Raw genomic sequence first — 12,148 nt, 5'->3', positions numbered from 1 at the left:
TCTCAGTGAATGAACAGACTCTCTTCCTTCAGTGTGACTTGATTTCCTCACTCACTAGCTTACATCTCTCCCTTTGTGGAAATGAGAGGCACTCCCTCCCCTATGTCAATCTTTAATGGGTGAATAAGTGACACTATAAACCATACCGTGCTCTTTGGAACTGATAAGATCTAGTGTGTTGGAAACAAACACACGAAAGGAACCGGTGTCTAATCTATGTGTGCTACTATGCACAGGTCTGTAAGTAGAGGGACTGCTGCTCATTCAATAGATCCTTCTGGAGAGAGGCACATATTGGTTACAACAGAAACCCTTGGCTAAAGCTGAACTGGGCTTTGCCTTCAGATTACACTTTTTTCCCCCCAGCATAAAGAAATGTGGTGTGGTCATATTAAGAATCTTACAGAGATCTTGGTAGCCCCATCTCTCCCTTCTGCATGTGCATATTCCAGGTGATCGTAAACTGAGATCAAACACTTATTTATAACACAATTTGTAACTTGAGCAACTACCTTTTATACCCCAGAATTTCCCCTTGGTAGCTCCAAGTCATTAAGGCACCTTCTCTTCATTCCCCTAGGAAACGCTGGTATAATGCTGCCATAGACTGTTAGGGAGCCATGATGTTCCACTCCAGAAATGGCAACCTTTCAGCAATGAAATTCTTCTTGGCTATTCTAAGCAAAACCCTGCATCCATTCTTTAGATGAGCTGGGGTGGAATGCTACAGGGTGGTGACCCCTAGATAATCAATGGGACTCACTAACCATATGAATAAGAAGAGAATGTGGCCCTGAAAACAGGGCCCCCCTCAGTTCCTGGAAACCCTGCCTGGGTGAATTAAACAGCATACGTAATCCATCAAAGCCTCTGTATTATTTCTCCCTTGTGTGCCAAGTATAACACCAACTGAATATAGCAGCAGCTAGGAGTCCCCCTCCCCGGTTAAGTCTTGTATGCTGCTTGCCTTCTTCTCCCGGCTATCCAGTTAATGAGCTAGTTTCCTCAGTAACTCATCAGGTTCTCTACAGATCGAAGTGATCTCTTTTAACTTTCCAAATCTGCTCAAATCAGCTAACTCCCTGCTGAATCTGAGGGTATGTCTACATAGGGATAAAAACCCCACAGCTGGCTTGGCTCAGCTGACTCAGGTTCTCAGGGCTCTGGTTCCAGAGCTAAAAACTTGGTGTGTAGATGTTTGAGTTCAGCCTGGAGTCTGAGCTCTGGGACCCTGCAAGGGTGGATGATTCCAAAGCTCAGGCTCTAGCCTGAGTCTGAATGTCTACACAGCATGTTTTAGCCCCACAAGCCTGAGTCCAGGTCAGCTGACCTGGGCCAGCTGCAGCTTTTATCCCTGTGTAGACATAACCTAGCAACCAGGGTGCTAGCTTCCAACAAGCTCTGTTTATAGCTGCTTAAGTGCACACTGGCATAAGCATATAGTATGTAAAATGTCTTAGGATCCATTTAAAGGCTTCTTTCTATATAAATGTAAGGTATTATAACTCTTTGGATGAAAGGAGCAAGATCTCTGGTCCTGGGATCATTTAGGAGTAAAATCAATATGACAAATTTTTTCACTATGATCATTTAAAGTAATGTGGTTCAAGTAGAAATAGCCTCTGGGAAATAGATGTTGCAATGAAATTTGCAACTGCATCTTGATAAGAACACTGTAAATTAGAGTTAAGGCAATGAATATTGTCACTTAGTGCAGGGGTGCTGGAACTTGGGGAACAGCAGCACCCCCTGGCTTGAAGTGATGTCATTATACACAGGGCTTACCGTTTTGTTCAGTGGCTTTCAGCACCGCTACTCTAAAAATTGTTCCAATGCCACTGACTTAGTGCAGCTACAAAAGCACTATCTCTAGGAACCCGATTGTACAGCATGTAGCATATAATGTTTAGAAAGCAACACTTAAATGTCCTATCCTATCTCCTCTTTGGTAAAGATTTTGCTGCACATATATTTATATATCTTGTGGGGGTGTTTAAAAGGCAGTGATGTCCACAAAGTCAGTGATTGAATAAACCCCACAACTGCAAAGTGGGAAAATCAATGGGACAACTCACAGAAAAGTATTACTCAGTCTGAGTACAATGCATCATAATGTAACCCTAAGTAGCTTGCATAAGGTCATAAAGCAAGTGCCGCAACCAAGATTAGAATGCGGGTTTCCTGACTGCTAGCTTTATGAAGTAACCATCAGATAACACTGCCTTACAACCTGAGGTGCCTTCTGGACTTTATTTAGCTTTCATATGTTTAATCTTAGGGTTCTTAGTCCCTTGAAGATGAAGGCTGCAATGTCACCAGTGGGAAGCCAGGGCATTATCTCAGTTATTGAGATCCTTATTGCCTCTGCTGTCTTCTGTCTGACATTCATAGTCATCAGATCCTTCCGGAAGCAGATCCCCAAGGGGCTGAAGAGGCTCCCAGGACCAAGGGGTTACCCCCTGATAGGCAACGTGCTGGAGCTGGGGAGCAATCCACACTTGACCTTGACTCAGATGAGCCAGACCTACGGAGATGTGATGCAGATACAGATCGGCAGCAGACCTGTGCTGGTGCTGAGTGGGTTGGACACCATCAAACAAGCTCTGGTGAAGCAAGGGGAGGACTTCATGGGGCGCCCTGATCTCTACAGCTTTCGCCATATTGGAGATGGCCAGAGCTTGACCTTCAGCGCTGATTCAGGGGAGGTGTGGAAAGCTCGCAGGAAGTTGGCCCAGAATGCCCTGAAGACCTTCTCTCTCTCACCCAGCCCCAACTCTTCGTCCACCTGCCTCCTTGAGGAGCATGTCTCCAAAGAAGCTGACTACCTAGTAAGAAAGTTCCTGCAACTGATGGAAGAAGAGAAGAGGTTTGACCCATACCGCTACATGGTAGTCTCTGTGGCCAATGTCATCTGTGCTATGTGCTTTGGCAAGCGTTACGACCATGATGACCAGGAGCTGCTCAGTATAGTAAACCTGAACAAAGAATTTGGGGAGGTGGCTGCCTCCGGCAACCCTGCAGATTTCATCCCAGTGCTCCAGTATCTCCCTAGCCGCCCCATGAAAATTTTCAAGGATCTCAATAAGAGGTTTAACTCCTTTCTGCAGAAGATTGTTAAGGAGCACTCCTGCAGCTTTGATAAGGTAATCACAGGGCTGGTGCTACCATTTAAGTGACTTAGGCGGTTGCCTAGGGTGCTAGGATTTGGGGGGCGGCATTTTCTTCGGCAGTGACCGCAGCAGCCGGATCTTCGGCCACCCCGGTTACCACCGGCATTTAGGTGGAGGGAGCTGCGGCAGGGGAGCGTGGGGAGGGCTGCTTGCAGCAAGTAAGGGGGGGCACGCAGGGGAACTCTCTGCCCCAGCTCATCCCTTCCCCGCCTCCTCCCTGAGCACATTGTGGCCCCTTCACTGCTTCCACCTCCCAGGCTTGCAGCTCCTAAGCTGATTGGTGCTGCAAGCCTGGGAGGTGGGATAAGTGAAGCAGCGACAGCGTGATCAGAGTGGAGGCAGAGCAGGGGTGAGCTGGGGGAGGTCTCAGGGTGGAGGGGGGGAACTGCCGTGGGGGGAGCACCTCAGGGCGGGGGCTCAGGAAGGGTGCAAGGTGGAAGTTTCGCCTAGGGCGTGAAACATCCTTGCACCGGCCCTGCGTAACTGGTTTGGAGGTGACTCATTTGCATCAGTTTTCCTGCTCTGTCCTTCATTGTCTGCTCATTATCTTTTCTCTGTTGCTTCCTGGCTCAAGCAAATATCAGTCGAAGCAGAGGTTAGAGAAGAGGTAGTGGAGATCATGCACCATCTTCTCTCTAGACAAATAGCATTTCTCCCACCGAAATGTTACAAATTAAAACCCAATTTCTTACAAACAGATGACTTAGAGGCATTGATTGCTATAATTTCTAAATTTTTTCAATTGATTATAACACTTTTTTAATCTAAGTTTCATAGCTGCTGTAGGAAGTAATATAGTTCTTTTATCATAACTTGGAACAAATAGAATTATCTGTTGGCTAATAACTGAGAGGAGAAAAGCTTATTTGCACGTCTGAACCTGCAGTGTAATCATGCTTTGGAGTTCACACACCTGTGGCAACGAGGCATTAGACTTTCCTCCCTCCAGCAGTGGACTGTTCCTATTTAACTGCCTTAGTGTTTTGGAATTTGGTACCCTTTGCAACCTGTGGACTTTCCTATTTCAGGACAATATTCGAGACATCACCGACTCCCTGATTCAGCATTGTCAGGAGAAGAAAGTGGATGAATCTGCCAACATTCAACTCTCTGATCAGAAGATTGTCAACATTGTCAATGACCTTTTTGGAGCTGGTAAAAATATTTGCATTCAAATCCAAAGCAATCCCAGAATTTTCAGTTCCAATTTATCTTCAGGCCTTTGATTCATGCAACTCTCATTCTCTGAGGCATAAAGGATACTTCAGTTAAATTTTTACAAACTGAAAGCTTGGAAGTTCTTGAATAAAGAGTCTTTGGCAATTCAGTCCCCCTGAAGGACTTTGTAGGAACTGTAGCCATGAAACAAGTTCTCAAGAGACAGTTGTGTACTGCTGTTTTAGTGTTGACAATCCAGAGCTGGGATGATAAAACTACTGGAGATGGGCCTGAACTAAAATTCTGCATTCAAACACCCTTGAATTTAAGTTGTGGTACATCCACATTTTTGATTAACCTTACAGTGTTGATAAAACAAAAAAGCACTGCTACTAACATTAACAACTTGCAAAATTTACCAAGAAATGATGAAAATCTAAAGTCATGGGGTTGTAAATTTCCTTTGACTTGTCTTCACATGATGACTAAATGCTTTTACTTTGTGTCTATCCAGGTTTTGATACTGTGACAACTGCGTTGTCTTGGAGTCTCATGTATCTTGTGACATATCCAGAAATTCAGAAGAAGATTCAGAAAGAATTAGGTAGGTTTGTGCTTTCAGTTATATATAGTTTCAAGGTCTGTGTCTCAAAGGCTGGGTTCCAAACAACTTCCTCCACTCTAACCCGTAGATCAGGTGATTGGCAGAGAGAGGAGACCCAGACTCTCAGACCGCCCCATGCTGCCTTATACAGAAGCTTTCATCTTAGAGATATTCAGACATTCCTCCTTCCTGCCCTTCACCATTCCTCACTGGTAAGTGCTGTAACTGTCAAGCTGGTTTGTGCTCTTTTTTTTTTTTTTTTGGTGCTGTTTGGTGAGAATGGTCTTCTGACTCAGCCCCCTTCCTGTGCAGACTAACATAGAATTCTTTACCCTGTTATCCTCTTAACCACCTCCCGATATGAAGCCAAGTAACGAATACTCCTCTGGGGGAATAGTGCAGAAGCCACTCTCACTCCTCAAGGTGAATGGTGGGGAGGATACATTTAACTTAATTATTCCACCCCTTCCTATGGCCTTATCTGTACATGGGATTAATTCCCATTCAGCAACTGTTGTAGCTGTGATGCAAAGGGTGGCTTTAGTTGGGGTTTGTACTGGTGTAGCTGCACTGGTTGTTGATCGCAAGCTGCTGAATCCCAAGTACAGTTAGTTTCACTTCAGACCCTCCAATTCATCTGATGCAGGGCCATTAAGAGCTATAGCACAGTGTCTTAATGTTTTCTTCTCTTCCTTGGGAGAAACCATGTCACCTGATCACTTCTACAGGCATTTGTTTCCTGTGTCAGGAACTTTCTTTGCGAGTAACATGAGTTTGAAAGTCCTCCATTTCCCAGAAATGTTCACAGTTAACACTGCAAGTACAAACAAGGATGGGCATCACCTAACACAAGTCTGAGGAATGCAAATAAGATGTACAAAACAGGACACTTCTCTAGAACTGTCACCTCACTTTGATTCACCTGAAAGGGGCCTTGCAGCTTCTTAAACTTAAGACAACCCCTGTTTCTTTCAGCACAACGAAAGACACAGTACTGAATGGCTACTTCATCCCGAAGGACCTCTGTGTGTTTGTCAACCAGTGGCAAGTCAATCACAACGAGTAAGTTCAGTCAGACCAAATAAGATGAGCTGGTGCTAAAATTGTTCCAATGCCTTTATATCAATAAGCCAAACCTAGGTGAGTCCTAAATGACTGTACAGAATTATTGGGAATATGCTGCAGAAATTATTTCAATGGAAACCCTGTAAAAAGGTTGAAGTTTCTGTTTCTTTCTTTCTTTTGGGGGGGGGAACAGGGGGAGGAGTGATCTCACTGAGGATTTATTGTATGACTGGTAAACAATGAGTCTTTATTCTCTTCACTAACACTAGTAGTATTCCATGGATTCAAATGGAGTTCTGACTTTCAACCTTGTGAGAGGTGAACTGGGACCAGTGTGGCTTTTAGATAGCCTTTCCTCGCACCCATATCCCACAGTAACTAATGTTGTTCGTAGTGGGCCTGCAGGTAGCAGCTAGAGTAGGTTTAACCTAGTTTAAGGAAAGCCATGCCTCACCAATCTTGCAATTCTTTCAGGGAGTCAACAAACATTTGGATAAGGGTGATCCAGTCGATATTGTATGCTTGGATTTTCAGAGCTTTTGACAAGGTCCCTCACCAAAGGCACTTAAGGAAATTAAGTAGCCCTGGGATAAGAGGGAAGGTCCTCTCATGGATCAGAACCTGGTGAAAGAGTAGGAATAATGGGTCAGTTTTCACAATGGAGAGGTGAACAGCGGGTCACCCAAGAATTTTTACTGGGATTTGTGGTATTCAACATATTATTCTGGAAAAGGGGGCAAAGTGGCAAGTTGGCAGACAATACAAAATTATTCAAGATATATCCAAAACTGAATGCAAAGAGTTAGAGGTATCTCACAAAACTGGATGAATGGGCAACAAAATGGCAAATGAAATCCAACGTTGATAAGTGCACAGTAATGCATATGGGAATCCCGTTTCTCTCTCCCTCTCTAAATTAGATGTTACCACCAAACAAAGTTCTAGGTACCACCACAGATAGTTCTCTGAAAATTTCCATTCAATGCTCAGCAATGATCAAAAAGACTAACAGTATGTTAAGGACTATTCAGGAAGGGATAAAAAATAAGACAGAAAATATCATCATGCTGCTATATAAATCCATAGTGCACTCACTCCTTGAATACTGTATCCATTTGTGGTTGCCCCATCTCAAAGTCTATAGTAGAACAGGAAAAGCTTCAGAGAAAGGCAACAAAGATGACAAAAGGGTATGGAATGACTTCCATACCGGAAAAGACTAAAAAGATTAAGGCAGTTCTGCTTAGAAAAGAGATGATTAATGGGGGAGGATATGACAGGTCTATAAAATCAGGAATGGCGTGGAGAAACTAAATAGGGAAATGTTGTTTATCCTTTTACACAACACAAAAACCAAGTGTCTCCCAATGAAATGAATAGACAGCAGGTTTAACACCAGCAAGTGGAAGTACATTTTCACACAATGCACAACTAACCTGTAGAACTCACTGCCATTGGATGTTGTGATGGCCAAAAGTATAACTGAGTTTTAAAAAAAACTGGATAGGTTTGTGGCAGATAGGTCCATTATGGATGGTCTGGGATTCAATTGGTTTTTCCAGGAAAATTTCAAATTATGAAACCTCAAATCATCATTCTAAAAATAAAATTGAGCCCATTAATGACTTGTTTTCCCCTCAGCTGAAACTATATTGCCTTTGGTCACTACCATAATGGGTTAAATTCATCCCTGGTGTAACTACATGAACTTTCAAGTAAGAAACACCAGAGCTGACTTTGACACAGAGGATTTTGTTGCAGTGTGAAAGGTAAGAGCACAAATGAATAGTAAAAGTAATGGGTTGTGAGGCTGAAAACTATTGTCATGTTTCACAGGAGTCTGTTCTGATGCTATTCATGCTGAAATGCCTGCTTTGCTAGTAATCCTTCAGGTGATGGTACGACTACTGTCTTCTCCTTCCATTTCAGGAAACTTTGGAAAGATCCATCTACCTTCAACCCAGAGCGTTTCCTCAAGGCTGAAGGGACTGAAGTAAACAGGGCAGAGAGTGAGAAAGTGATGACGTTTGGCTTGGGGAAGAGGAAGTGCATTGGTGAGTCCATTGGCAGGTGGGAGGTCTTCCTCTTCTTGACCATCCTGCTCCAGCAACTGGAGTTCAGCGTATGTGATGGTGAGAAGGTTGACATAACACCTCACTATGGACTGACCATGAAGCACAAGAGGTGTGAGTACTTCCAGATTAAACAGCGCTTTGAAGTGAAGAAATCTGGGTGAGCTGCAGATTCTCATTACTAGGACACAAAGGGGAAATGCAACATCACAATAGTTTGGCTTTTGGAAACTACCACCAGGACCGCTTTGAAGGCTGACATGCTCTAGAGCATAAGATAATACAAGCCATGTTGATTCTGCATCTGTACTGACATAGTGGAGGTTTGCTCATATCTGACATGTTAATGTACTCTATCTGCAGCTGTCTATTGGCTTTGAAAGACTTTACTGCAAATAACTCAAAAATTGGAAAAGCCTGCCAAGTATGCCCTGAGGAGCATGTCCTATAGTGTCATCTGACACTTAATTAGCCAGCTCCATCATTCTTACCTGTAGAAACAACAGAATTGGGCAACATGCTTTGATCATGCAGCTGATCTTGAGAGGTTTCACACTGAGTATCTTGAGTTCTCTGCTGAACTTCCGTTAAGATCCCTGAGGTGTAGTTCTTTTATGACAGCCACCCAGGTTTTTTGTGGACCTTAATTTGGAATAAGCAATTTTGGCCTAAGATTATCTCTGAAATGTAACCAGCTGGCTATGGCTGTGAAATATATATTGAATATAGAATCAGATGTATAACCTGTAAACAGAACACATTTTGCAGACATTGTTTCTAATCTCACTGGCTCATCTCAGTTGTCTAAAGGTTTTGAGGAGAAACATAACCAGTCTTCTCCTAAATGGCTAGGATGAATAATTTTCAGATTAGGAATCGTTTGTGAAATTTCCAATCTATTTGTGCTGGCTGAAATGCATCTTTTGGTAGAAAGCTAGCTCAATACCCACGCAGTACTTAAGTCTTAATTTCAAGTCTTATGTGAACTTAAGTGTTGCAGAGAGAAATGTCACCTGCTGTGTGGCTGGTCAGCTAAATCACATGGTATCCTTCTCCCTGAAATATTTTAAAGAGGAGAATAGTGAAACATGTTTATCTTGTAAAGGAAATGCTCACAAATCACTTTCTTAACACTTGGCAATTGTCTGGATACTTGTAAATAACCCCTAGCAAACAACTTGATACTGTTGTACATGAAAATCATATTAAGTCAGCAGTGTTACTAGACCAGATCTATTCATCTATCAAAAAGCCTTTTCCAAGTCACAAGTTAAAATGAGTGAAAACAAAGGACAGACAGTGAGAGGGGAAACCAAAGACATTATTTGCCTTCAAACTGTGTATTGCTGCTCTTTAAAACTAGTCTTTAAAGAGAATTGGTAATAGATTTATATGTTCAGTCTAGTAAAAGGGGAGGAGGGTCAGTAAGTGGGACTCTGTCTTGTACTGACAATCTCTGCTGTATTCAATATGTCCATCCAGAGTAGTTGTCTTCATTACAAATAAAGGAAGCTTATGTCCATGCCCACAGCTTGTTTATTTTGTACCTGGCTGAAATGTGATCTGTATTCATTTAACTGATAAAATATCTAAGAATTACATGTAGAAAATCTCTGAAATAATAATCATTAAAATGAGATGCTCTTGATTGTTGCCTGAAAGTCTGTGTGCCATAGGTAAGTCCAACAAACTCAGTCACATGTTACTGATCTCTTTCTCATTTTCAGGGGCCTGATTTAGGCACTTTTGCATCCAGCTTCTGTTTTGATATCAGCCAGCTGTTACTGTAGGAACAGTCCTGTCACTAAAGTCAATGGGAATTTTGAAGTCCTCACTGAGGCTAATCAGGCCTTTGCTCTGCATACAGAGAATGCAGCTATATTAAGGTCTAATCTAATACTTACTGAGGTCAGTGGAGAATTTTTGACTCTATATACCATGAGCTATAAAGCCAGTTTAGCTCTTGCTTTCACTGAAAGTCAGGCCTAACCCTACAGAGATCAATAACATGGAACAAAGACCATAGAGTATGAATGATTAACTTTCACAGAATTCTTCATCCTTGTGTGTGTACCCTCTTAGATACTTGTCTATACTGTCCCAGCCAGTGATGCGTAACAATCCAAGGGATACATCTGCATGGTTCAGGGGATGCAGTCTGGTTTGCAGCTAGTGCTCTGCACTTCCCCTTCTCTATGTATTACTTCCTACTCCCTCCATAACTTCCTTCTCAAAACAGGCAACTCACGAGTGACTGAAACTTGGCTGTAAATATAGACTGCACCAGGCCGCAAGGAGTCATAGTATATGAGAGATTTCTCAGAAAACTGCACATACACAGTGGCATCTAACTTGTACATGGACATCTCACTAGAAATTCGTGTACACACACTTTTTGTGGCTGAAATTACATATGCAGCCTTCTCAAAAGCTAGCCCTTGATGCTATGAAAATGTCCATACAGATTGGACTTGTTCAGAGCCATGGGGGTTCTAGGACAACTCAAAACAACTCAGTTGTTACATGAGACCTTGCTTTAATGCAGCTACGTGTTCCTTAAACAGGTAATACAACACCTTCAGTGTAAATAATGGAAGTTACTTGTATTATGCCAAGGAAGAATTGGGACCCCATATATACTCAAACACATCCAAGCAGTGACACCAAAAACCACTACTGGACATTCTCAAGCCAGGGGCAGCTCTATGTATTTTGCTGCCCCAAGCACAGCAGTCAGGTGGCTTTCGGCGGCATGCCTGTGGGAGGTCCACTGGTAACACAGATTCGGCAGCATGTGTGCAGGAGGTCCACCGGTCCCGCGCCTTCGGTGTACCCGCCGCCAAATTACTCCTGAAACCGCGGGACCGGCAGACCTCCTGCAGGCATGCCGTCAAAGGTAGCCTCACGGCAACTGGCATGCCACCCCCACCCCCATGGCTTGCTCCCCCAGGCACATGCTTGCTGCGCTGGTGCCTGGAGCCACTCCTGCCTCAAGCACACTTACTATGCTTTAGTCAATTAACTCCAGAGCAAGTTGAATAGTAAAAAATAGTTGACCACTGTAGTGAAGAAAAGTGCTAAACTGGCCTCTCTTGCTGAAGAGGCAAGCCCTTGTTAGTCAGCAATATTCAAATGACCCCCAGCTAGTCCCAAAACTGTACAAATCCCCCAAAACCATGAATGTCAGCACAGTTGATTCCTCAACTGAAAATTCATTCCAAAAGTGCAGTATTCCAAAAAGGTGAAGTTCTCCTCTGGATAGATGGTCTGTTCAATGTCTACGTATCAGCTCAGGTCTCACATAAGCCCTACTTCGAGAACTGAGGTGGTGCATAAGCCTTGTGCTGGTGCCCTCTGTCCAGGGTGAATTGCACCGCTGTTGAAAATTTTCCCTTTGACTTCCATGGCTGTATACAGTGCAGTTTTAGTTGTGTCAGTCCCAGGATATTAGAGAAGCAAGGTGGGGGAGGCGATATCTTTTATTGGAGCAACTTAATAAAATGCTTAAGAGTTGAATAAACTATCATGACTGTTACAGCTCCAAGCAACGTCACCTGTATTTCCCTGCAGAGGGCCAGCAAGGGTCTTCACTCTTAGGCCTCTGGTTCCTCAGATATTACCTCTCTTGGGTGGAGGCCTGCGGCTCTCTCCCTTCTGACCAGGATATAACAAGCTGAATAGTTCCCTGCCTTCACTGTATATTTCCCAGCAAAGACAGGCTGCCTAAAACAGGCCTGCTTACTTTCTCTTCAGAGACGGAAACAGTGTGACTGCTGCAGATATAAGTTGCCATCCATCCAACTCTTTCTAAGCAAGCCTACTTTATTCTTAAAGTAAAAAGCATTACAGAAAGCACACTAAAAACAATAAAAACTCACATACGCACTAACAGGCCATGAAAAACATGTAATGGACTGTGAAATCTGGTCTTTTGTGTGCTTTTACCCTGTACCAGGGGTCGGCAACCTTTCAGAAGTGCTGTGCCGAGTCTTCATTTAGTCACTCTGATTTAAGGTTTCATATGCCAGTCATACATTTTAATGTTTTTAGAAGCTCTTTCTATAAGTCTATAATATATA

At 43.2% G+C, this 12,148-nt stretch overlaps 1 protein-coding gene across 2 annotated transcripts; it reads left to right on the top strand.

Moving 5' to 3' along the window:
• Positions 1-2,297: 2,297 nt before the first annotated feature.
• Positions 2,298-8,291, top strand: CYP1A1 (cytochrome P450 family 1 subfamily A member 1). 2 transcript variants are annotated; one of them, XM_032799803.1, is made up of 6 exons: positions 2,298-3,143; positions 4,199-4,325; positions 4,843-4,932; positions 5,021-5,144; positions 5,908-5,994; positions 7,927-8,291. In XM_032799803.1, exons 1-6 carry the CDS (start codon positions 2,298-2,300, stop codon positions 8,231-8,233), a joined length of 1,581 nt encoding a protein of 526 aa, XP_032655694.1. In that variant the 3' UTR covers positions 8,234-8,291. The 2 variants fall into 2 exon arrangements, with proteins under 2 accessions (XP_032655694.1, XP_032655695.1); XM_032799804.1 differs by lacking the exon at positions 5,908-5,994 and having other exon boundaries at positions 2,499-3,143.
• The last annotated feature ends 3,857 nt before the right edge of the window (positions 8,292-12,148 follow it).

Source organism: Chelonoidis abingdonii, chromosome 9, assembly GCF_003597395.2.
Source record: "Chelonoidis abingdonii isolate Lonesome George chromosome 9, CheloAbing_2.0, whole genome shotgun sequence".
Lineage (NCBI taxonomy): Eukaryota > Metazoa > Chordata > Testudines > Testudinidae > Chelonoidis > Chelonoidis abingdonii.
This window is presented reverse-complemented; position numbering and strand designations above follow the sequence as displayed.

Bases quoted from the DNA above. Each gene is read 5' to 3' on its own strand.
- CYP1A1 (XM_032799803.1), top strand. From the start codon at position 2,298: ATGAAGGCTGCAATGTCACCAGTGGGAAGCCAGGGCATTATCTCAGTT. The intron at 4,326-4,842 runs GTAAAAATATTT...GTGTCTATCCAG, and splicing joins CAATGACCTTTTTGGAGCTG to GTTTTGATACTGTGACAACT. The intron at 5,145-5,907 runs GTAAGTGCTGTA...TGTTTCTTTCAG, and splicing joins CCCTTCACCATTCCTCACTG to CACAACGAAAGACACAGTAC.